The sequence below is a fragment of the Python bivittatus genome, unplaced genomic scaffold (assembly GCF_059951505.1).
Source record: "Python bivittatus isolate LINGU-HERP-01145 unplaced genomic scaffold, Pbiv_v1 ctg000020_np1212, whole genome shotgun sequence".
NCBI lineage: Eukaryota > Metazoa > Chordata > Lepidosauria > Squamata > Pythonidae > Python > Python bivittatus.
The window spans coordinates 10,583,043-10,610,250 of record NW_028277030.1 but is presented as its reverse complement, the minus strand read 5'-3'; the positions used below and the strand labels follow the sequence as shown (position 1 = coordinate 10,610,250).

The window sequence follows — 27,208 nt, the reverse complement described above, 5'->3', positions numbered from 1 at the left end:
TTTGCGGCCGGAGCTGGTCATAACCCGAAAAGTTCGTTAGTAGAGGCGTTCGTATCCCGAGGTACCACTGTATTAAGATGGTGCAAAAACTGAACCAAATTGGCAATACAGTTTGGCAGAGGGAGGGGTAGAGGGAACAAATCAGGTAACAGTGGCAAATATATACAAGACCCCATGGCTGCTTCATTCTTCTGTATTGCAAAGCCTGTTCTACTAATAAAGGTGACAGGAAGGTGGAGGTGAATGGAAGAAGGATTGGGTGACCCTCCTCCTCCTCCTCTGTTCTAATATTTTAAAAATCAATTCTGCTCTCCCATCTCAGTTTTATATATCAATAAGGAAAATACGACTTCCCCATCATTCGTGGTTTCACCCTAAAGATTCTGAAATGAAGCAAAACACTGAAAAAATAACACCCACTGACTACTACTTATGTGTTCCACTGTTTGATTTTCATCTTTGAAAACTAAATAATGTACTCCACCAGTCCCACTTTTTAACCTTAGAAGAACCCAAAGGAAGCAGAATTAGAATGAGATACACTATTTCAAGAAGTGTTCATTCTCAAATTGTTGAATGGTTGAACAATAACAGCGTAACCCTATGAATCTTTAAATAGCACTAAATCTTTGTGTTCAGTGAGGCTTACTGTAAAAGACCACAGTCCTTTTTTTATTCATTGAAAGCATAGAGGTGTAGCTGTACCACAAACCTGTGTAAGTTTTAGACTAGCTTCTGTGATTGAATTATTAGAGGTCCAATTGTCCCCTACACTCTCTCACACACTCACAAATTGGGTTCCTCAGGAGAAGGAGAATGATGCTTAAATTTATCTGATAGCTCAGATAGAAAAGTACATTCTGTCTGTCTGTCTAAGAAGTAGATTTGAATCTCAGTAGCTTTAGAGAGTTAAATTATTTGCCCTTCTTTCTGTGGTCCTGATCTAAATTGGATGTCTCAGATCTGCTACCTGAACTGGGAGGAAAGCCCCCACTTGCATCAAGTATGTGTCAGAACTTAAGATTTTAATTGTCCTCAACTGTTAGATAATCAAGTGACCTGGGAAGTTAAGTGGACTTCTATTCATTGTTATAAAGGGCAAAGCCTGTTCCTATTATTCCCTGGATTGATCTCTCTAGTGTGCCTTAGCTGACTGCTGGAAAAATCTTCCAGGTGCTAAGTAAATAGATTCATAAATGGGAGCATAGCAGATTGTGAATGTGGCTGAGAAAACCTTTAAAACAGAAATGTAAAAAATTCGGTAATTTATCACTTTGGGTAGTTGTATGTTTTATCTGTATGAGCAGAGCAGTTCTATCCATTTGTTAATGTGCTCTACCCATACAGATCTACTCCAGGGCTGAAGGTGGAAGGAAGACATTTATTATCTAAATTATTCTCCCCCCCCCCCACCTCACCCTGGACTGGGAGGTATGATGGACAGCCGGGGTGGCATTAAGGATCCTTCACACCCTCCACCAATAATTCTTCTGGGGGACATTCCACAGACACAATTTCTTAGTCTTGATAATCAAGAGCCACAAAAGCTCAGATCTGATGCCCATAACACTGGGGGCGGGGGGGGGGGTAGAGAACATTCCTGTGGCCTCTGCAATGCTATCTCAGAGACCAGAGGATTCTACCCTATACTACTACTTCCCACATTAATATCTCATCATTAAAAAAAATTATTTGGAATATTTTATTTATTTATTTGACTTTTTTTTTATCCCGTCTTTATTACTTTATAAATAACTCAAGGTGGAGAACATACCTAGTGCTCCTTCCTCCTCCTATTTTCCCCACCACAAAAACCTAGTGAGGTGGGTTGGGCTGAGAAAGAGTGACTGGCTCTGATTGCTGGATTTACCTGTTCTGCAGGGCCGTGGTGGCAAGGGAAGTATCTATGTCTGGGCCTCTGGAGATGGAGGAAGTTATGACGACTGTAACTGTGATGGCTATGCATCAAGCATGTGGACTATCTCCATCAACTCAGCTATCAATGATGGCCGAACAGCTTTATATGATGAAAGTTGTTCTTCAACTTTGGCTTCTACTTTTAGTAATGGGAGAAAGAGAAATCCAGAAGCTGGTGTGGTAGGTCAAACAATTCTATTTATTCTTTTTGTCCTTTTGTTAACTTTATTAGACTTTCTTTCTTTATTCAGCTGATCCTCTGAATAAGGGCTTCCCTAATGGCCACCCAATAATGTTTGGTAAGTTTAGGAAACAGTATACAACCATGAATGAGAAAAATACTATTTTATTGCTTTTTGATGAAAAAACTGAGAAGCTTGGCTGAAAGGGGATTTACTTTTGGAGATTCTCATTATTTAGTGAACAGACAAACATAGAAAGGTCATGAATTCTTTATGAAAAACCATCAAGCAAATGTTCATTTCTCTAGTCAACAGATGCTTGATGACATTCTGGTTATAATCTGAGGAATTATAACTTTAATACTGTTTTGAATAAAGGTTTTCAAGAATATATGTTTTTTGTACTTTATGTTGCTCGAGAAAATGCAGGAAGTTGGTATCAGAAATTAATGTCAGTCTATATGCAAGTGTATTTAATAGGGCATTTCAATTTTATAATTAAGCAAAACTATATGTGGAAATTAAACATGTACTTACTAAAATGTTAAGTGTTAAATAAGTTATACAGCTGTTATAGCATTAAAAAGTATTTAAGTGTAAACTCGGAAACCATTTGGCCAATGATATGGGATGTATATGAATTGTTGCCCCACTATCCCAGGAAAGGCCCTTTAAGGAGCTGCAGACAAGTGCTCTCCTCCATGAATTCTCCAGTTTCACATTTGGTTTAAGGAGCTGCACACAGGTCCTACTTTTCCACGCTCCAACTTCTTGCTATCAAAAGTGCTGCACAGCCCTAATAGTCATATGTTGAAAAAAGCTATGGAAGAAACAGTTTTCAAAGAAGCCAGTCTTCAATTCTATCTGTGACAGACAATGTCTAGGCTGGGTTGGCTAATAAGGAGACAGAAACTATACTGCTGATTTCATGATTATCACAAGGTTGGTTCATCCTAGAAAACTGATTCAAGAAGGTACATAATATATCTCCCTGTAGTGACTGCATAATAAAAACAAATAAATATACCACATGATGACCAACATGAGGATCACCTATATCCCCGAGTATTCTAGTTGTGTCCCCACCACAAAATTCATCCCTGCTCCATTCTGGTGGCATCACCCTTTGAGTAACATCACCTGCAGCCCTTCAGCTGATGGGGAGCGAGTTGTGGCCCCCAACCCTAAGAAAAATATCCAGCTCTAATCCATATTCACAAGTTTTTGATGTTACAGTGTGGTGAGTTTTATCCCTAATTCCCATGAATGGAACTCATTCACAGGAAATTACCATTAAGAGTAGGTTGGGAGACTTGATATATGGCCAATTCTCCTTTACCCTCCTTTACTCTGCCTCTTCAAAATATGCCCTAGAGCAATGTTTCTCAACCTTAGCAACTTTAAGATGTGTGGACTTCAACTCACAGAATTCCCCAGCCAGCATGCTGGCTGGGGAATTTTGGGAGTTGAAGTCCACACATTTTAAAGTTGCTAAGGTTGAGAAACCCTGGAGCATGAACTGACAGTGCCCATGACAGTCTTGGAGGATGGCATGAAGACAAGAAGTTGCAGAAGGAAAGGAGACATTGTTGCTTACTTTCCTCAAGCAAGAAAAGAAGCAAACAAAAGGAAATCAAGCACTTTCAAATGAAACCTCTTTGGGAGGAAGCAATTATTCTATTTAATATCCTTGTTTATCTCCGTATATACCTTGAAGGCTCAAGTATTATTTATCTAATTAAGTTTGTTGTACTCTGTTGCAGGCTACCACAGATCTATACGGCAACTGCACGTTGCGCCACTCAGGAACATCTGCAGCTGCCCCAGAGGCTGCAGGAGTGTTTGCTCTGGCCCTGGAAGCAAAGTGGGTGAAAGCAGCCATCAGTTATCTTGTGATGAGTGAAAATAACTCAGCTTTATGGCTTGGAACCTGGTCTTAAGCCTCCATGAGCTGAACATCAATTGCTTGTTAAAGCAGGCTGCACCTGGAAGCCCATTTTATGTTTTTCAGAAAATGTGCAGGGAGGAAAAGGGTTTAAAGCCATACAGGATGCTTCTGTCTCTCTTGGTGTCCTCCTGCACTGACGGAGAAGTCTGAATCTGCTTTTGGTGCCACCGGCTCCATCACTTATGGCCTCTTTTTCTCCTGCATGCATTCTCAAAATTCATCAAGAGGGCTTAATTCCTTGGAATGCAGTTAGGCTAACTTAGAGAAGGCGCATTGAAGATTGCACTTATTCTAGAAGAGGCATTGATTTCTCTCATGTGTTTTTCATCCATGGTCTCTTAAAGATATTTCTCTCTCAGTTCAATCCTGCCATGGCTTAGTTATTTCCATCCTGACTGCTTTTAGTTGTGCAAGTTTTTAACACACTGTATTAAAGACTGCTTTCTGTAGTCTTTCTTTTTCAGCACACTTATTCAGTATGTAGAGAAATGTGTCTCAAATGAGGTCTGAAGACCAGTTGCCAAATTTTTCTAAAAATAGAAATTTCCTGGGGCAGAACATTTTTCAGATAGCCTAATTCAAGCAGAATCGTCTGTCTGTCTGTCTGTCTGTCTGTCTGTCTGTCTGTCTGTCTGTCTGTCTGTCTATCTATCTATCTATCTATCTATCTATCTATCTATCTATCTATCTATCTATCAATCATTATCTATCATTCCTATGCCTCTACAGAATATCTGTATCTATCTCTATGTTAAACTGTCCATCCCACCTCCTCGTTATTGGTATCTGCGGGGGTGGGGGGCAAAATCTGCAAGATTATGTCACAATCCAAGCTTTGCCCCATTGTACATGCATTGATATAGCATGCATGTACAAAAGGGGCAGGGCTTGAATTATGACACCATGCCCATTTTGTGGATTTTATCCCCTCCTCCCTTGCAGAAACCCCTGCTTATACAGTACCGCTACTATTTATCCACAGATCCATGTACTTAAAAAGTGTATTGTTTTATCACACAGCACTTTATTCTTGATTGTTTAATCAGAATGTGTTCTCCACAAGAGATCTTTAAGGTTTTCAAGACAGTGGGGGAAGATAAGTAGATGAAAGGACCCATCTAGAAATCTTGTGGAAATATATTTGAATGCAATTTTTTTTAATCATTTCATTTTGCCAAAATAGGACTAGTCATATTACTGATCTTTCTTTGAAAAACACAGCTCTGAGAAAGTCCAAAATGAATCTTTGTTAGGGCCAGCTAGAAAGGTGACTGTTCACCAGGCTAAAGTATTAAGCAAAAAGCAAATCAAAGGGGGGGGGGATGTGGATGGTGGTGGTAATAGTGGTGGAAGAGAGATGTTGCAGACAACATTTTTAAAATCTAGCTTGCACATTCTGTGGATCTTAAAATGAGAGAAGGGAAATCTCATGAATGGAAGAGTTTACCCTCCCCTTGTGATGATCCTTTGAGCCCTAAAAATATGCATCCCTGCTATCTTTAACAGTTTTGCTTATATGCACATGACAACTGTCTGCAATATATAATAGTCTTTGCCAAAGTAGTTTTTCTAAAGATGCCAGCTCTCACTATCTTGTTCTCTGGCAGTGCGGATCTGACGTGGAGGGACTTGCAACATTTGACCGTCCTCACTTCCAAAAGGAACCAGCTTCATGATGAAGTTCACAAGTGGAGAAGAAATGGAGTTGGCCTTGAATTCAACCACTTGTTTGGCTATGGGGTCCTAGATGCTGGGGCAATGGTTACGATGGCTAAAGACTGGAAGACTGTTCCAGAGAGGTTTCACTGTGTAGGTGGATCAGTCCAAGAACCTCAGTAAGTAACAATAAATATAAGTGTTTCAGGGCTTTGCACAGCTCCTTTGCTGTGCTTTCCTTCCATCCTGTAGCTGGGAAGAAATCACATCGGCATAAATTGCATTGCCCCACAGCATGCCTTTCAGACACATCTGGAATGGGACTATGCTATGCTGCTATCCACATACTTTAAGGGCAGTGATTGGTGGTTTTCCCTGGCTGAAATTTAAACATTTTCAACTGCTGGAAAAGCTGAAGCCAACTGCATTACAGAATGTGTCCTGGAGTGGTGCTCCATCCAATAAATTTCTTTCTTTCTTTTTTCCCCCAAAGGACCATCTATCTATCAGCCCATTAGCAGTAAAGGGTTCAGCTTTCTTTGCTGCAGTGAAGTGGTTGCCTGGATTTGTATAGTCCAGATGCAGCTGCTGCATAAATTCTTGCAGCCAGAGTTCAAGAAAGGGGTCCTGGTGTAAGAGAGATGATCAACTATGAAATAATCTCAGATACATTGACATAGTTCTTCCAAAACAATTATTGACCTGAGAGACTGTCAACCTATCAACCTATTGACCTTTTTTTTTTTTTTTTTTTGTCTGCGCTCAGTCATTGCTGACCCTGCAGTGACTGCTTGGACGAGTCCTTGCAGTTTTCAAGGCAATTGTTTTTCGGAAGTGGTTTGCCAGAGCCTCAGAGCAGAGCCCAGCTGGCGAGCGCAGGAGGTGGGGTTTCCATTGCTTCGTGCCCTTTTCGGGCGCACGCGGTTTTTCGCGCTTACTGGCAACTGCTCCCAACTCCTTTTTGCAAGGCGCCGCCAGCATTTTTCCTCCCACCGGAGTGAGAGTACCCATTTATCTACTCACGTGAGTTTTCGGCCTGTTGGGTTGACAGGAACTGGGGAGGAAACAGGAGCTCACCCTGTTTAACGCGAAGGCTGGACTTGAACCGCTGAAGCGTCGACCATTTCTGGCCGGCAACTTTCAGCGTCATTAAACCACTGCGCCACCGTGTCCCCCATTGACCATTAGGGGACAGCAATGAGTTAGAATTTTTGTCTCTCCTGGCTGCCCCTTAGTGGTTGTCTAGATGTGTGCAGTTGAGATGGACGTGGTTGACAAGATGCAGTCTGAGACATCACTTTATAGATGTTTGTTTCAAATCACAGCATACATACAGCTATGTTCTTCAGAAGTGGGGGGGAGGGGGTCCCTTCAAGTCAGTTTTGACTCCTGACAGCTGCCTGACCTAGTCCCTGCAGTTTTCTTGGCAAGATTTTCAGAAGTGGTTTGCCATGGCCTTCTTCCTAGGGCTGAGAGAGAGTAACTGGCCCAAAGTCACCCAGCTGGCTTCATGTCTAAGGTGGGACTAGAACTCACTGTCTCCTGGTTTCTAGCCTGGTGCATTAACCACTAGACCAAACTGGCTCTTCAAAAGGTAGGAGAGGGAAAATATATGCCTATATGTTGAAGCTATGTCTGTGCCAAGTTACATTTTATGATGGATTTAACCTTTTAAAACAGCATTCCATAAAGAGAGGAAGGGAGAAGCCAGGACTTCCCCAAGAACATTAGATACCAGGCTACAGAAGCACAACAGCCAAGTCGTTTCACATGTGTTAGGCCGAGGAAGGGCTAGTCAATTTTAGGGCTTCCATTCTCTAGGTCAACCAGTCAGCTGACCTCTTAAAAAAAAGAAGAAGAAATAAAAAAGGAAGTGTCTGCAGTACGTAGTTTCCTGTTTGACTTGCAGCCAAAACAGCATTGCAGAATTGATGCCAAGCACACACACTGAACAGAAAGGGGCAGTCCCACAGCGGACATGCCAAGCTAATTATAGCCAAGCAGATCACTGCCCTCAATTGGGTCACTTAAGCCTCCTCCTCCGTGTGCCATGGATTGTCCAGATGAGAGTTCTTTCAGTTTCCCAGGGAAAACATTAGTTTCATGACAAAACACCTTGGCCCAGCTTCAATATGCCTTAGCTGTGGGCTGTCTGAGGCAGAGGTTCTGTGACTTGATCATGTCCTCAGCCATCAGTAAGTGGGACATCTTTGGGTCACAGTAAACAGTCTGTGTTGATGAGTCCTTAATCCAATTTAAAGTTACAAAACTGCTGTCTTACTTCAAAGGATTAGTCATCCTTCACTAAATTTCCAAATGAAGGAATAAGGACAGGGTTATTCAATGTGATTCAGATTATCCACTCTTATTTAGAGGAAGGAAGTTGGAGTAGTAAAGTCAGCTTGCAAATTACATGGTATTGTTCTTCAGGCACAAAACCAAGGTGATCGGATGCATCAATATTTCCAAGAAATGCCTGCTCAAAAAGTTTGGTGCTATATTCTTCACTTGTACAGGTAGTCCTCAATTTATGACCACAGTTGGGACCAGAACTTCCATCACTAAGCAGTGCAGTCATTAACTGAGTCATGCCAGATTTTACAACCTTTTTTGCTGTGGTTGTTAAGTGAATCACACAGTCATTAAGAAAATGCAGCTTCCCCTTTGACTTTGCTTGTCAGAAGCCCCCTGGGAAGATCACAAATGGTGATCATGTGACCCCATGACATGCTGGTTGTCAAGCGCCCAAATTTTGATCATGTGATTGTGGAGATGCTTTGAAGGTTGTAAGTGCAAGGACCAGATGTAAGCCACTTTTTTCAGCACCATCGTAACTTCAAATGGTCGTTAAATGATTATAAGTCAAGGACTACCTGTAACAGCAGAAGATAGATTTCATGGGAAGTTACCAGATAGGAAATCTCAGCAATATATTATGCACTTTTCTATGTGTAGTTCAGCATCCAAGACCAATAGGTAATAAAAAGGGAATGCTTAACTCCATCAAGGAACCCCAATTATTACTTTCCTTGTCTTAGTTTATAAATAGTAAATGGGCCAACCTTTAAAAAAATCAGAAAATAGTTCTTCCTCCTCACCCCAAATTCATGTTTGAAATTAGGAAAGCTGTAGTGCTCATATTGTATCAGTTGGAATGCAGCAGGACTTGGGTGTCTTACTTTGTCCTCTCCAATGGATCTTCTTCCACATTGGACCATGATCTATGATGCTTTGCCCAGCTTTTTTCCTGGTGTTGGCAAGAGCAGAAACAGCAATAACTGAGCACCATCTCTATGAAGATATCTATTCTTTTATGGTAACTAGGACATTGAAAGCACAATACTACAGTCATGTCTGAAATTAAGATTTTCAGGATGTCTTCATAGTCAAATATCTTCTGGAGGCAACATATCCAGAGCTAATTATGCTTGTGAGACTACTCCTTGTCAGTCCTTCAAGGTAGGCCAGCTCAAGAAACAGACAAGACACCCCAAAGGTTACAGGAATTCTACTTTATTGTGGTATCTACAGAACCTTTAAAAGCCTGCCAGAATTTCTTTCTTATACCAAATAAAATCAGGGCAAATTATTTTGAGTTTCTTTCTCATGCCTTCCACTTTCCCAGGACTGATTTGTTAATTTCCTCTGTTAATTAACAGCTCATCCATTCTTTCATCAAGGTATTTGCACATTCCTTTACACTCCTGCATGATCTGAAGATTGTACATCTCAAAGGTTTCTTTCTAAATAGCACATACTCAAGCATTTACTATACTTTCTGAACTGGATGAGAAAGGTGATATGCAAGCCATAATACAGCCAACATCAGGATCTGAAGTTCTTTGTCCAATAAACAGGAACTCTAATGACAGTCTTAGTTGTTATAAGCAACAAGTTGCCTATGGCTAGTGTTCAAATGAAACCAATGAGTGAGCATGGTCCACAACATTTGAGTTTGAAGCCAATTAAATTAAGTCATTCATTAAATTTGTATCTGATTTATTCCACCATATGTTGATGACTCTGGGATACTTCTGGAACTCTGCATGAGTAATCTGAATGCTGTTTCATTGCAGCATTAAATATCTTGTTTGCTTTGTGTTCTCAAGTCTCCAACTGTATGCTAGGCAGTCCAATTATTTTCTGATTATCTAATTTGAAATGAAGTCAGTGAAGAAATCAATTAATTGACTGGAGCAATTTATGCCTCTGATAACTGCAATTTACCTTTTCTTATAATTTATAGGAACTTACACATTACTGATATAAAAGTTTTATAGGAATTATACAACCTACTGATTAGGTTTTATCTGGACAAATTTAAATTTAATAGTTTAGGTACCACATAGCTACTGAACTAGCTGAATGCTGTATAGCAATTGTGTACAATGAACAAATGAATATAAAAATATACAATATTAAGAATTAAAGTTCTGATCATTTTTCATGAAACTCAATTTTGATATGAAGTTGCAGGGAACAAACACACCCATACAAAGACAAAAACAGAAGCAATATTATTTCAGGCATTATTCAAAGCTTTTTTTTTTTTTATCTGACACTGAAATGAGAGCCAGTTTGGTGTAGTGGTGAAGGCACCAGGCTAGAAACTGGGAGACTGTGAGTTCTAGTCCCGCCTGGGTGACCTTGGGCCAGTCACTCTCTCTCAGCCCTAGGAAAAAGAAGGCAATGGCAAACCACTTCTGAAAACTTGTCCAGGCAGTCACCAGGAGTCAAGATTGACTCAAAAGCATCAATATACATACCCACACACACACAGAGGAAAGGATTCCTTCACTGCATATTAACAACTAAGAATCATGCTATCATTGGCAGGCCAAAACAAGCTGCCACAAACTGAAGTATTTATAAAAATACGTCTTCTATCCCACTGTGGTTCAGGACTACCAAGAACATCTCTTTCAGACATATTATGCTCCTCGTGCACAACATCTTTATGTTTTCTGCATATTGTTTCTGGTATATAAAAAAAATAATGGTATAGTAATTTTATAAGCAACCAGAGACTGCTGCTGGAGCTTTCTCTATGATATGCTTGCAGATGTACAATATGCTTGGGATGATACTTTATTTTTACTGTAGAACACTGATGATTAATAGGTTGAGGACAGGAAGGAGTGTAAAACCTATATAACTCTCACAAAAAGAGTAGTGGCAGTGTACCATCGTTAACAGATTGGAACAGGATAATAACTAAACTAAATGAGATTAGCAGATACAGTCTCTTCCAATGGATCCACTGTCATTTTCCTATCTGACATCAATATTTAAAGAAGTACAATAGTCATTAAGATTGGAAGCTATATTTATTCCTAAAGTTTGGATAGTTTCTAAGGCAAGGCTCGGGAAGGGGATGAGAGCTTTTATTCAATCACATGCAAAAGAGGATTTACCAGAGAAATGAGACATCCCCCAGTCCACTGTAAACTCTTTAAAGTCAGAGTGACACTTGCCTGCTGTCATCTTGGGGCCAAGGACTCATAAGGACTAAGAGGCAATGGCTTAGATGGACTTTGAAATTTCATGGTTTCCTGCAATAGGTTCTATCTTTCAAATACCCAGAGGAGGTATTCTACACCCTTCCCTTGAGATATCTTCCCTTCTTTTAGACCCATAAATGTTGCTATTCTATAGTCTCTGGAGCCTCAGCCAATGATAAGGGATGATGAAAGTTGTAGTTCAGCTATATATGGAGGACCTGTCAAATTACTTGTCTCTAATTTAGACGGTGTCAACCTTTTCTCTGTGTGAATAGGCAATGCAATTACATTTAGCTGCTGATTGATTAGGATGAATGAAAAATGTTAGTGGTTTCCTGTTAAGCACACACTATAGTTGTAGATATTCATTGCCCTTCTTTGCCTATTCTCAGGATACTTTTCACACTGTTTCTATCTCTCTATCTCTCTATCTCTCTCTCTCTCTATCTATCTATCTCTGTATATCTCCCAGAAATCCAACTGAACCAAGGGATACACCCCACATCTGTTTTATAATGAATGAGTATGATCCTGTCTGGGCTTGACATTTTCCAGAGAGACTCTTCCCTATGTTTCCTAACATCTCTGGCAAGAATCAAAGAGCCTTCCCAGCAGCCTGTCTGGTCTCCTTTTGGATTAACTTGCAGCATGAGGCAGAGGGAGGGGGCTATTACTTTATTTAGACAGACTCTTGATCTGTCAACCCTCTTGGTGAGTGTTGGTGTGGTTGTATAAGAAATATACATCTAGCCTAAAATGGACAGGATGTAAATGTGCTGATTAGCTTAATTGCTTTTCTTTGAGTTTTGCTTTAAAATTAGTTTCTGTAAATGCTTAATATACTTGTTGTTAGTAATCATGGGGCAATTCCACTCTGCAGCCTAAGCTGGTTCTCTCCCATGCTACTCTTGACAGTTTTTTAACCAACTTCAGAAATTCCAGGCCAGATTGCAGTAGGTTCACAACAGGGCCAGTCTGGTGCTCAGTGTGGACTATGGCCATCACAAGACCTGATTGGTGGTTCCCCTGCTTCTTGCCCTTCCCATCCATGCAAGGAAGGCAAGCCTCATGGACTGGCTTCTGGGTGGACTAGTCTACCAGTGTCTATCTTCTTTTAGAGATTGCTCCCTTCTCATTAGTCCCCATATCTTTCCCAGATGTTTGCACACATGGAAGCCTTCATCTCTCCCCTTCTGTCCTTTTACACGAATGAAGACCCTTTCTTTTTTATTTTTTTCCTTTATGGTTCCATGTTGCTATGATGCTACATTGCAACTTAAAGATGAGGGGAGGGGAGGGGAGGGGAGGGGAAGGGAAGGGAAGGGAAGGGAAGGGAAGGGAAGGGAAGGGAAGGGAAGGGAAGGGAAGGGAAGGGAAGGGAAGCTTTACATTATTGGGAAGGGAAGCTTTACATTATTGTAGGCAGGGGTGGGAAAGCAAGGGGAGCATGCTTCACCCAGCTTGGGCAAAAACCAAAAGGGTGCCGACTGAGCGATGAATGGAGTATGCGTTTCTATGATTGAGGACAGTTCATTTACTTAATGGCCATCATTGAATCAACCAATGGTTTGTAAATGATACTGACTGCCAATCTGCAGAGAACATAGCAGCCTGGCAGCCCAAATTGGATGCCCTGGGAAGAGACCAGCCACTGGAGAAGAGGGGATGTGCTATAGGGCTGATATAGAACAGAACAAAGCATTAAAGATCACCCTCTCTGAAGGGTTTAAGATGGTTCAGGTCAGAAAACATCAGATTTGAATCAAAGCTGGAAAACACAGGGACAGGATGCATTTGTAATGGGCTGGAAGTAGGAATAGGATGACGACATCCATTCTTGCACTCAGTAATGTGGCTGTACTGGTGATGGGCCAAGCAGAAAGTGTGGATCTGCCCCAGATGCTCTATGTAGAAATGCTGGTTACAAACTGAAATAACAATAAAATAAAATAAACAGATTAAGGCCTGAAAAGGCAAGTGCAGAATTTCATGATCCCATAAAGCCCCACAGGGCATTCTTACCATCAGTAAGACCACTGACAACTCCTTCTGAGCTGTGGGATTCTCACTTGTTCCAATAAACATATTTTTCTTTCATTGAAGTTGAATTCTCATACAAGGTAAGGATCATGGGTGAAATTCAGAATCAGTAGAAGCAGGGGCCTTCTGACTGGCTTGGGAGAAGAAAATATCTTCTATTTTTCCCCTTTGTTATATAACTCGTCTATTTTGTAAGATTCAAAATTAACATTAAACCATTATGTGAAAATAAATCACTTATTAATTATCTTGATTCAGTCCTTTTGTATTTGCATTCCAAGTCTTAACCTGTGTTTTCTGACTGATGGGTGCTATGAAAAATGTGGTATTCAGCATTGCTTTTTCATTTGCAAATCCTAGGAAAATACCGTCTGGTGGCAAGCTGGTTCTGACACTTACAACAGATGCTTGTGAGGGGAAAGAAAACTTTGTCCGTTATCTTGAACACGTTCAAGCAGTTATCACAGTGAACTCTACAAGAAGAGGGGATTTGAATATCAACATGACATCACCAATGGGGACAAAATCCATCTTGCTGAGTCGACGGCCAAGGGATGATGATTCCAAGGTGGGCTTTGACAAGTGGCCTTTCATGACTACACATTCTTGGGGAGAAGACCCCAGAGGTACTTGGGTTCTGGAAGTTGGGTTTGTTGGGATCTTGCCCCAAAAGGGAGTCCTCAAAGAATGGACATTAATGCTACATGGGACTCAAAGTGCTCCCTACATAGACCAAATAGTGAAAGATTACCAGTCTAAACTGGCCATGTCCAAAAAGGAGGAGTTGGAAGAAGAATTAGACGAAGCAGTAGAGAGAAGTCTCAAAAGTATATTAAACAAGAATTAGCACTGCTTTGCATGCCAAATGGCTACATTTCCCCCTTGTCCTTTCCCATACATTCCCATTAGGCACATACCATTCATTGTCTCTCAATTACTATTCCAGCCTTTTCATTCTACAATGGTGCACTGTCTAATTTAATTACAGTGGAAATTTCTGAATTCTGAGCCACAAATATATGATTACGTACCAACTACTTTGTAAGAGTGTATGGCTGTAACTATTTTCATTTGAAGACAGGATATTTTGGGGAGGGGTATTTTACATGTTTTTATTTGTCCTCCTGCAATATGGAACAACCAACTAGCAAAATTGTGGCCACATTTCTTTTTATATTGTCATGGCTGACACCTAACTTACAATTTTATTTTATATTTCTGAAGAGGGCAAATAGACTTGCTGAAATTCTGTCAGTTATCAACGAGGGAAATGAATATCAAATGTTGGAGCTCCAAATTATATTTTATTTATGTTTTCATGAATGAAATTAAACAAGAACAGCTGCAAAATCTTGCATCACTTTCCTGCTGAAAATCTTCCTCATCCCTGGCTGCTATTTGCCTTTGAAAAGTCTGTTTTCAGTAACCAATATCTTCACCAGCGCATAGCAGTAAGAGAGAGGTTTTCAGCAGGAAACCAGTGCAACTGTTTATAGCAGTCTGTTCTGCCCCTTCCCCAAAAAGACAACCCCTCCCCCCCCAAAACACAAAACTTTAAGCACAGTTTTTAAAAAGTATAAAATACAGTTTGGTCCTAAGATTATTTCAAGCACATGGAAAACCAATAAAACAAGAATCTTAGCTTGTCAAAAGTTATAGAATACTGACTCTATTATGCATTATCACATAAACTGCAGGCTTATAGTTTCCTAGAACTAACCCCACTGAATTCAGTGGGACTTACTTTTGACTATGTAAAAATGAAACAAATGACATGAAGCCTATGGGCAAGCTAGTTTTCCAGGCTATAATGTCCACCCAGGTTCTCACTCATGCCTTCAAGGTAACCCTAGGCTGGAAAAAAAATCACCAATCTGTATCAGAAGTGGAAGTACTGACATCAGTAATAAGTGCCTCCCTTTGCACTTATCATAGCTCCTTTGGCAGACCAGTCTGTACAAATAATTGCCAATTTGTGTAGCACACTTCAAGACTTTTATTTGTTGCTTGTTAAATGGTTTCCTAAAGAGCAGGGAGACATATACTCTTAGGGAGATACATCAAAATGAAACATAGTGGAGTTTCTGCTATATTCACAATCCCCACATGGGCTACAGTGTGGCTGTTCTTCTGAAATCTTGAGATCTAAGCTAGAAGTGATAATTTGGCCAGTGGCAGCTAGCTCATGGTCCTGCTTAGATTATTTTTCTGGTGTCCTGCAAGCTAAGGTGAACCCTGTTTGCAAGTGTCATGGAGTGGGGAAACAGTATAGTGATAGTGGTAGTGATTCTGGTGGGATCCCCCCTAGTGATTTAAAGCATCTTCTAGTGACCCATTGCTATCGATGAAGCAAAATATACCCTGTCCTCATTACTGTTATTTCAGCACAACAATAGTTGAATAACACCAAAAGATGCTCCAAGTCTCTTTGAGGCTCCTTCCTTTGTCTTTCCAAAGACAAGGAATGGTTATCTTGATTGGAGAGAAGAATAAGCATCTGCAGTCTTTACCAATGCCTCATGCTCACTTGTGTCTTCTCATCTGTCCTCCCACCTAAAAGAGTTTTAAGCATACATACCAACCTTCTCTGCTTATGATCATGAAAGTTGCCCTGATGGATTCCACAGGAACGAGATCCGTTTTACACCAAGCATATGAAAAAAAAACACATAATCTGCCTGGCAAAATTATTGCCCTAAAGTCTTTAGGAGAAAATACTCACAAATGAATTAATATTCTGACAGTGAGAAGAAGTGATGGGTGGAACTGTTTAATTCTTCTCTGCAAAATTTGGGAGGTGGGGGGTGGAGTTCACTGAAGTTGTTCTGCTCCATAGAAATTTCAGAGTAGAGTGCAGAAATCAGAACGGTGTCTGCAATTCAGTGTAAATATATTTTGATGCAGTGTTAGCTGTTCCTGGTTTGCATTTATATTGGGTTCTAATGCACCACAAAGTCCCTGGACATTTCTGAGGATCTGTAGTCAATACAGATGCTGCAAGAGCATGGGTGGGGAAAGATTTCTTATTGTGAGAACGTGGACTGTGTGAAATGAGAGCAGGAGCTAGCACAATCTGGTGCTCCATCACCTTCTCTGCTCACATTAATGGCTTCAAAACCCAGCAAGTAATGTTGCATTACCCTTTTCTTGCTGCTTTCATACTGAGCTCTGGATTCTTAACAGCATCCCAGTTCCTTGCTGCTGCTGGCACTCTGCATGCAAATAATGATTCTCATGAAATGTGGAATAATTAGTGTTGTCTAATTCTCAATGCAAAATGCATCAGGGTACATATAATTTGTGCAGTGTTTCATACAAATTTATGGGCTGCAATAATGTTTGAATTGTCTCTCACACTCCTCTGTGTTTCCCATTCTGTCTTTATAATGGGTAGTATTTGCAAAGATAAAACCACAAACTTTTCTGTTATAAACCTGTATATTCTGAAGCATGTTTTGGAAATGCATAAATCAAAGACCTGGTTAATGAAGGCTCAGATCCAAAACGTAAAGTCTGAATGAATACATATAGCTCTATCCCTTGATCCACCAGGTACATGAGTCAGTGAACAATAAGAACATCAACCCTTCAGATTAAAAACCATCATAAAGCCAGTCATTCTAAAAATAAAACAGGGAACAAAAGCCATACAATTTAAAAGTGGAAAACAACAAGTAATAATACAGAAGTAAGATGGTCAGTGGTACAAAAATAAAGCAAGCCGTGAACCAATCTCATTTCTCTTGAGAATGAGTTCAGCAACTAGAATTTTGCAACTAAAAGACCTTGCCTTTTGTGCCCATTGATTTAGCTTCTCAGGTGGCATGGAAGAACTCAGCCCCTGCTTGTCATAAACTATGGGCAGTTTCATACAAAGAAGACCAACCTTCAAACTGTGTAGGTTTGTAGGCCAAAGCCAGCACCTTGATATAACAAGTCCTACAAAGGCACTCCATATAAAAGTCTAGGAGCCATGTTTTTCACTAGTTCAAGTTCCAAAACATAATTCATTGGCAATTTTCCATTGAGTATGTAATAATAATCTAAATAAGGTGAATAAAGCATGAAGCGTAAGTGGCCAGATTTTCATTCCTCAAAGAAGAGTATAGCTGGTTTATCTGATAAAATTGAACAAAGATTGTCCTGGCCCATCTATCTCTTGATTTTGCGAGAGCAACTCATGATCCCCAGGTTAAATACCTTATATTTCTGAAGTAATGCTACTTACTCCATAAAACAATGTATTCTCAATTCTAGACTAGTTTATTGATTGATCAAGAGTAGCACTGACTTGCCACCTTCCAGCAACAGTTTAGGACTTTCACAGAATTCTAAAGAGAGTTTAGCTATTTCTTATTACATGGTTCTGGTACAATTCCAATGTTGTTTTTAATTAGGATAATTATGAGGAACATTACTTGAAATTTAATTTGATAACTGAGGGCATTGGCTAGACAAAGTTGAGCTCTTAGTAACTCATTTTCCCTCTTAAGGAAATGCATGCTTAAATCTTTCTCAACAACTGGATACAACTTGGAAGTGTGTAATTTTGGCAGGGGCAAGATCACATTGCACCATTATTTCATTTGTTTGTAATGGATATATGTAGTTTTATTTTTAATTTTTTAATTGTATGCTGCCCAGAGTCACTGTGGAGTTGGGCAGCCTTAAAATTAAAGTAATAAATAAAGAAAATATAGGGAAAAATACGTTAAAGGTTAAGCTTAATGCAGTTCTGAAATCTCTGGCTTTTGAAGGGAGCTGCATATATACACATTTCTAATGACAACTGTGGATAGGACCTCCCAAAAGCAACCCTTAAGATGATCTCAGACACCTGAGAATTCAGATTTGCTGCTCACCAAATAGTAAATTACTTTTTGGAGTTAGGGCTACCACTATCTCCACCACAGGTCAATAAGGACATTGCTATTCTGATAGCTGAACTCGGAAAAATTGTGACATTTCTCCCTAGCTGAGCCAGTTTAATAATAACCAGAAGAGCCAAAGTAATAATATATGTGAAGTCCTAAAAAGGAAGCTTTTTGCACTGAGTTATGGAACAGAAATTTGAATGTCACATTTGCTTGTGACCCTCACCTGGTATATGTGGGATGGTTGATATGAAATTGTGTCTATTACGTTCAGTGAATTCTTCTGCATAAGAAGCCACCTAAATCATTCTGAGCAGGAGGCAGAAAATCCAGATTGCATCCTGGGGGAGGGGGAGAACTTTTTAAAAGCCTGATCCTTTGTTTCTCTTCAGTGGTCCATTAAAATCTATTTCCTGGGATAGAATGGTAGAAGTGGCTCTACTCCAATTAACAGTTCACCCCGAAACAATCCAATAAAAGGATTGTTATAATTAATATATGATCAATATATACCATTATAGAAAATAGGCTAGCAAGTCGAAAAATGGAGAACAAGGCTTGCCAGACATCTCTGACATTAGGGGTCCTTGCTGCATTCTTTGGACATCTGACAGTACTGTTCTTGACAGGAGAAGCTTCAGTGGGGTTGATGTTAAGACTTACTTTGCTGGCTGCTTGATCCTTTGCCCTAAGCCCACTTGTTGCTTGTTCAGATTTGGCTTAGCGTGTTATGGTTGTTAAGCCATAGTTTTAATTACACCAAAATAATTTTTGTAATGTAATTTTATGTCTTGACTGCACTCATTTCTTTGTCCTGGTTCTGTTTCCTTTTTAGAGTGTGATAACCTAGAATGCCACTTAAAAAGCCACGTGCGGCTCTTCTCCCCTAAAAAGTTTGCCCTCCTATTTTATGGTTGAATGAATGCAATATGTTGATCCAGCCACTGTGGCTTGTTCAAGAAACATTGGTTGAAACAAATCATGACTTAGTGTGTGATGGAAGGCAGCCTCTTTGCTTGGTATGTGGCAACAGGTATAGCTGTTCAACTACTTTTTGCAGACTGACCATGGAGCTTTGCTTGTGTGTGTCGTTTGTCCTACAGCTGTATGAGGAATGAGAAAAAGAATGTTAGTAAGCCACTGAATAGGATCTCAGGGTATAAAACCATGTTGATCTGTGCCATATATTGCTGTCTCTTTGCTATGCATCTGTGAGAGAAGATGCTATTTTATTTTTTAAATGATCGATGGTAAAATTATCAATTCATTTTGTTAAATTTATTTTATTTTATTTCCAAATTTTATTTGACACAACTCAGGTGTGCATGTGCTTGCTAATCTCTGCCACAAACAGCAGAGAACACATGAAAAATTCCTCCGACCTTGTTCTTACATAGACCCACACTCAGTATCTCTCTTAATCTCTGTGTCTGTCACACACGCTCACACACACATACAGAGAGAGACACAAACATAGAGAAGACCCATTTCATGAAGTTTGGTTTGAGAACACATATACATTCTAAACTGCAGTGCAACTGCCTCTCACGTACACTCACCACATTTTGAAGCACTGAGTGTAGTGGAATAAGCAGGGTGAAAGGGAAAGTGTGGTGAAAGCAGGGTGAAAGTGAACCAGAAATGACACCCAATTCTCTTATCTGCTACTACAGAAAAGTCCACATCTCTGCAGTCATTTCATCTCTACATTCTTTCCCTGAAGGACACAGACCAGCTATTTCTGCAGTTAGGCCCAGAGGGCCTATAGGATCCTTCTGGAGGAAGAGTTATTGTCTCTTTGAGGAAAGCAATGTTATGTAAAGCTCTGAAAAAAAGGTAAAAAGTAGTAAGACAAACAAATCAGAATAAATCTGGTTTACAGCAACTAATTCACTATACCTCTTCTGCCCAGAGATGAGGAAGAGATAGACAGATGATAGACAGACAGATGATAGATAGATAATTGTTGGTATTTCAACTGATTATATTTGCTGCCTTTGAATGAATGAACTACCCGATTATTTCCAATGCCAAATCATACTTTGGATGAGCTCTTCCATGTGTTGATCCAGGGCAGCATCGTCCTTTATTTGCCTCCTCCCCCTTGGCTTGTGGAGTTATTGCTGATTCATGTGGAACAAACAGGCTGATTCATACAGGCACCAGGTTTCCTCTGAAGTAGAAAATGTTGATCTAACCCAAAGTGGTACAAGTGAGGTTCCCAAACCGTCTCTCTAATCAGACCTAGAAAATCTGCTAAATTTCAGCAAGGTAGTCCAGAGCAGAGAGGAATTATGTTGCATATACAGCAGTTATAGCACAAACACTCAACCCTTTACATAAGCATGATCGTAATAGAGTTCATCACAGGAGCCTTCTCAGTAAGACATTATTAGTTTCCTGCTAAACAGAAGATGAACTAAGGTTAAAGTGCTTGCCAAATGGCTGATTAAACACAGATGACAAATTAATGGACAGGTGATAAAGCAAGTGGATTGTTATCAATATCTGGAAGTGATTTTTTCATGCCTCAAGATCATGGAGCGTCCAGCTGTCATATGCAGGGAATAATGCTCAAAATGCTTCCTTTGGCATCTTGAGAGTTTATTGCAGAGCCAGTGGGCTCTATATCCCTTCAGTGTTAAAAGTTTCTAATGCCAAAGTTTTATGTATCTTGATGTATGGGGTACAGACTCACGAGTATCCCTACTTTCCCTATCCAAAATATTTAGTACTCTGCTGCTCCAAAATGTGACACTTTGCTTGCAAGCAGAACAGACATTTCTGAAAGCTATATAAGGCCTAGATGATGATGGGGTTCTACCTTACTCTTTTTGCCAGAATATTCAGCCATACTTCCTTGGCTCGATTCTTTCTGCTCCGCCTGGTCAGTTCTTGTTATGGGTAAGATGGTGAGCTGTGCCCTCTCTCTTTACTGTTTGGCATCTCTGGGATTTAGCAAATCAAGGAGACATTAAAACGATGGATTGTGGATGTAGACCAGGTGAATAATACAGGACTTGGGCTAACCAGTCAGTTGAAGCATTTGAAAAATGTGGGTTCCCGTTGGGCTCCAGCTTCTAAACATTACTCTCCAGAGCCCCAGAAATTAAGAACATTCTTATGGGCAAGTTTGCAGAGAATACCAATGAGAAAGACCACATCTGCCTTTATGGATTGGACCAAGTTTACCTACTCCTTTCCATACCGCTCTTATTACAATGGCAGTGGGTTTATTCTGATTGTCCCCTTACTATCTCAGCTCCCAGGGTACCCTGGCGCCTTTTATGTTGTTTATCTGTTAACAGATAGGACTGTTAATCACCCATATAGGGTTGCTAGGTTTTGTGCTATGGTTGGCATTCCTCAAAGGTTAATGATTGCCTGGTGCTGAATGTAGGCACCGGGTCACCATGGTTCTTATCTCTTTACTTTTAATTCAATTTTTATTTTTGTTCTTTCTATTTTCTTTTTCTTTTTTAAAGAACTGATTGTGTTTACTCTTAATAGTGCTGGTCTTGTGATGGTAATAAAATGAGAATCAAATCAATTATTTCATGATTTATTTGCACATGTGACTTGCTGTACTGGGCACAATGCAAAGATATATTTCCCTTTCAAAGTGAAAACTAATTGTGTGCATTTTTCACCAAATCAGTGTGAACATCTACATGTATTTGTTAATTTGCAATGAACAAACTAATTATTTGATTATAACCTTTACAGTCGCTATATTGTATCTTTCAAATCCCCCAGTACGGTTTAATTTACGAAACTCCAATGCTGGACATAAAAAAGGCATGGCTAATTATATGCTTGAATAAATAGGGAGGTTGCACATTCCAGGTAAAGATTCATAACAACATATAAACATTAAGATGTGCACCAAATCTGAATTTACCCAAGTTTAAATTTGTATTCTGACAATATGGGAATCATATGAATTAATAATGCTGCCAAAAATTGTACATGCATAGTAGCTCCTTATTCTTTTCTTTTCTTTCTTTCTTTCTTTCTTTCTTTCTTTCTTTCTTTCTTTCTTTCTTTCTTTCTTTCTTTCTTTCTTTCTTTCTTTCTTTCTTTCTTTCTTTCTTTCTTTCTTTCTTTCTTTCTTTCTTTCTTTCTTTCTTTCTTTCTTTCTTTCTTTCTTTCTTTTGTGATAGGCAATGTCCATAATGTGCAGAAATGAGAAATAAAAGTAAAAATGTGTGGGCCCTGGGCCCATGGGGATCCTGTCAGTGGTGAGACTTGCAGGAAGCCACTGTATATTCTCAAACTGTGTACTGATGTGCAAACATTTTGTATTATTACATTGCTTCTGGATTTATTTTTTTTTGTTCACTATTATGAATGGACATTGTTACATTGTTTAAACCTATGAATGTAAAATAGAGTAAAAGAATACATTGGGGCTAATTCTAATCTCAGATTTTTGCATGAACATGAGAGCTTTAATAACTACTGACCAGATCCTTCTGAGGACAGCAGAAAAACTTTTAGCCACAACTGAGCACACCTTAAATTCAGAGGCTCCCATTCCCTTTGATGAGAGAAGCACATTCACCATATGCATCAGCATTTGTGGGGTATTTTGCATGAAACACTTTTACAATGGAAAACTAGAGGAAGCCTTTGTATATACAAAATAACTGAGTTGCATGGCCATAGACTGTCCCTAAAGCTAATTAAGAGGTAGAGAGACTTCCTTTGAATCCCATTTTTTTTTTAATTTTTGGAAGCCATGATTCCTTAAAACTTAATGAGCATACAGTATGAACATGCATATCTGAGAGCAGAATTTGCTTCTAATGTGATGACCATCCACTAGATTCTAGTCCTGCATGAAATAATTGCTCCACTGGAGATGAATATCTCTGTTGGCATAATGCACTTTCATCAAATTCAGCAGGAGCAGGGAACTAAACCTTGCAGCTATCCTTCCTTGCTGGTTCAGACCTTATATATTTACTTATGTAATCATTTAAACCTTTTAAATTTAAACATTTAACATTTGCTATACTATATGGAATGTGTAGTAGTAGCATACTGGCATATCATATATATTTATATACACACATCCTATTGTAAATAAGAGTAAGAATTTATTGCATATATGCATACACACGTATGTACATATGCATTTCTAATAGACATGCATAACCCATAAAAATTTATTTATTATGAAAGCAAAAATCACAATGTCTCAGAAAGCCTTCAAAATGCTAAATGGAGGGGATCGTTTAATTATATGTAGAGATGCCATTGCTGTGATGTAAGTTTTCCATTTGAACATTAAATGTCTTATATAGTAGCAAAATAACTAAATGGGTGTATATATTTTCATATTCCTAATGGAAAAGCAATTCTAAGGAGCAATGGCACATTTTGATATTAATAGAATTATTACTGTAGATAGAAGATTTAATTTGTAGGATTTTATTTTATTGTATGCATCAGAGTAGAGTTATGAGTCCTTTTTGTGATACTGCTGATGCAAAATAATGTTTATTTATCATAATTTGTTTTTTAAAAAGTGGGAGTCATGGGGTAAATTGTTTACAGGCAATGAATTATGAAGCCCTGTGCTAATGTTTTATAATATGAGCAAAAATAAAGAGATATTGTAAAGCAGCAGATCCCAGCACAATTGCTTATCAGTAGCTGTATGACAGTGTAGACTTTACCGTTAGATAAAAATATTGGCAGAACATGAGGATGAGAAAGTAAAAATCTAGAGGCACGGATGCTGGTATGGTTGGTTGAGAAGTTAGGTAAAGAAAACTTTCACATTCTCAGAAAGGCAGTCTGTTCTCCATCTGTCTTTTTTATACAGACTAAATATAATCGAAGAACAAATGAAATGAGAAGCTGACGTTCCAGAGCTTCACCAAACCATCTGCTGAAACTGAGATCTGAAACTGATTTTGCTATAGTAATAGGCTGTTTGATTTATTAATTACTAAGTTTATACATGGTCCTTTACAAAATGTTTTTCAGGTCAATATCAAAACTGTACAGTGAAATGTCTACAAAATTTTAGAACTGCATAAAACCTATAAAACTAATTATGTGAAAGGGTTGGATTGCTTTGCACTAAAACTTAGCAAGCTGGACATCGGGAAAACTTCTTCAGGAAGAGCATTCCACAAATTGGATAGAATTGTGGGAAAAGCCCACCCCTCATTTGCTTGACCACAGCTGTCAGATCTTAAGGTAAGGGAAGACGGATAATGAGTCACCTTGTTTCACGTATTCAAGTCCCAGGCCACCTGGATCAGTATTTTGAAGTGTGCCATTAAACAAATCAGGAATCACTGGACTTTTTTAGAAGCTCTGGCAAACACACTTCTGTTCTTCCAGAGCAGCACATAATGCAATACATTGTAACAATCTAACCTGGAGTCTGTATGAGCATGACTAATAACAGCAAAGTTATCTATGACCAACAGGAAGGTCCTATTGCCCACATACACCAAGATGGGCTTTCCACTGGCATCTACTTGAACACTGTGGAAAACATGTAGCTGGACTACATAGTCTAGGAGTGCAGACTCTGTTTCTTTCAAGCTGTTCTGTGATTTCCACTCTCTTCCATCACAGATGGTATAACCAATGATCAAGCTTAATTCATCACTCTTGAGATGGCCTTTGTTCTTATCCAGCGGGGTGTTATACTTTCTTTTTTTAATGACTGGCTATGTTTTCAAATGTTTTTTGCTTTGCATGGGGTAAAAAAGTCTTGCCTGAAGCGGGCTGACTTTGGACCAAAGATTACGGGCATTTGGGAAACAACCCTGAGGGCATTTTGGAAATGTGAGGCCTTTAAATCATAACATTGAAACAGAAATGTGAGACACAATGTGCTTTATGCAGAAGGTTTTATTTCCATTGAAGACATATTCAGATATATTTTGAAGGGCAAAACTGGCCAAGCAGTGGGGAGCAATAACGCCCATGCTGCCATAACACATTTAACTGGTTTAATGCTCATGTTTGGTGGAATAATAAAAAAGGAATCAATTGAGCCTTTCAAGGACACCCATAGAATTAAATTTATCTCAAAGCAAAGCCCATCATACAGAAGATTAAACTAACTCCATCCAGTCAGATGGAGCGAGAGCATTTAATTATCTACTGACTCATTTTGCCTATGATGTCCTCCTGGAAAAAGAGCTGGGCCGAAGGACCAGATTAAAAAGTAATGCCCTCCCTTATAGAACTCACTGCCAATACTAGGCAGCACACAGCATGTTTCCCAAATATTGGCTGCAACCTACTGCTGCTGGCCTGGCCAGTGGGGAAGGGGCTGGTAGTGTTGCAAAGCCTTACTATTATTTTTCTGATGCAAGGCCTTTGGGAAAACCAGACAGTTCCTGGAGAAAATGGGTGGGTCTGTCTTCCCAAAATGGTGATACTTGACCCTGTTACTGTGATGGCATGCTACTAGAAATACTACCAAGGAGACTGAATTGGGTTAGTGGCTGATGGTTTTAAGCATATTGTGGGAATAGGGCCTATGATGGCTTCACTGAGGTTAACAACTGGCCAGTTTCACTTACTGGGAACCAATTCCTGCTTAGGAATAGCTTTTCCCCAACCTGATATCCTCTAGAGGTGTTGATCCCCCCTCCTCCATCCCATTCCTTTTGGCATGCTGGCTGGGAGCTGAAATTCAATATATCTGGAAAGCATCAAGGAATTATCCTTAAATAGACAAGAGAGTCCTTGCTGAGATATGCAAATACACCCACTAAAAATAGTTGACCCTATAATGGCTTGATTTTCTAAAATTCTTAAGTATTTGATGCACTCAACTCATCTTCTAAAAGCAATTTTCTTTGAAGAATTTCTCATTCGGGTAATTCATTAGCAACCGAGGAACATAAAAACTTGCCATGGGTGAAACCCACTGCTCAGAGAATTTTGCCTTGGAGTCTACTGTAAGTTTTGGGTTCCATCCACTCATCTTTCAGATGTTGTATGTGACCAGATGCACACCTATTGTTTCTTTCATGTATACAATGCCCTTTTTAATTACACGGAAGCACCAGCTCCATAAACCGAGACAAATTAATGTCTTTGAAAATTATTAAGAAGGTTATGTGGACAGGAAATACCACTCAGAGCACCAGATCTGTATCTCAAGGATTGGATTAAAGCAACATTGGGTTAAAGTGGATTTTTTTTACAGCAATTTAATCCTTACATTCTCTGCTATGCATCTTTAGATATAGTTCAGCACTGTGGTCTGCAGCTTGACTATTGTAGTAGTTCTTTAACCTTTGCTAAGAATTCTCAACAAAACAGATCTGTTCAGAAATCAAACTCACTGACAACAGCCTGTGCTGCCCATTACTGGAAGCCTGGAGATCTGTTTTCTGGTGAAATTTGAGCCATCGCATGCAGATCATCCTGTTAAGACATTGCTCGTTTTGCTCTGTGTGTTCCAAAATGGTGAACCCACAACTTAAGTTCCTCTATAGTTACCTCACAGTATAGGATTGCTCAGTCTTTATATCACCCAACAAACAAAGCACAACCTATCATTAAACTTACACTCAAATGTTTATGCTGCTGCTGCTGGTGGCAACAGAACATAAAGGCTTGGTAAACCTACAAGGGATCCAGAAAGACTCGATCTTTTCACCACTGCTTGGAGAAAATATGATGCACGGATGCTACTGAAGTCCAGGGACGGGTCCTTCAGCCACTCTATCACTTCAAAGGTTACCCAATAGTGCCATCTACTGATGCAGGTTTTGCACCCACCAGCTTGAGAGAGATGCTCCTTTACTGTGTGTCATCACTATTGAAGAGGCAATTGGTGGTACCTGTACCTGCTAATTCCTTATTTTTCATTTAGATTTGTTTTTAACATTTACGGCTGGTAGGAGGAATTGAAAGCAGGCTTGCTGTTTAATTCTCACAATGGCTGACAAAGCTAATTATCTGTTTAGAAAAGGGTAAAAGTTGCAGAGAAGATATCTCTGGACCAGGATATGCACATATTGATATTAAGTCAGCGGCTAACTCGGTTGGGCTTCTGTTGTGAAACTAAAGCCACCAATATTTTAATTTCTATGCAAATGC

The 27,208-nt window shown here is 39.4% G+C and overlaps 1 protein-coding gene across 1 annotated transcript in view; it reads left to right on the top strand.

Annotated features, from left to right (window-relative positions):
* PCSK2 (proprotein convertase subtilisin/kexin type 2) overlaps positions 1 to 24,030 on the top strand; it is a 114,912-nt gene extending 90,882 nt beyond the window's left edge. Inside the window, exons 9-12 of the mRNA XM_007428284.4 lie at positions 1,882 to 2,097; positions 3,863 to 3,963; positions 5,655 to 5,882; positions 13,605 to 24,030. Of these exons, the coding sequence (XP_007428346.1) occupies positions 1,882 to 2,097; positions 3,863 to 3,963; positions 5,655 to 5,882; positions 13,605 to 14,091 (1,032 nt within the window). The 3' untranslated portion in view covers positions 14,092 to 24,030. The remainder of the gene's footprint in view (positions 1 to 1,881; positions 2,098 to 3,862; positions 3,964 to 5,654; positions 5,883 to 13,604) is intronic.
* The last annotated feature ends 3,178 nt before the right edge of the window (positions 24,031 to 27,208 follow it).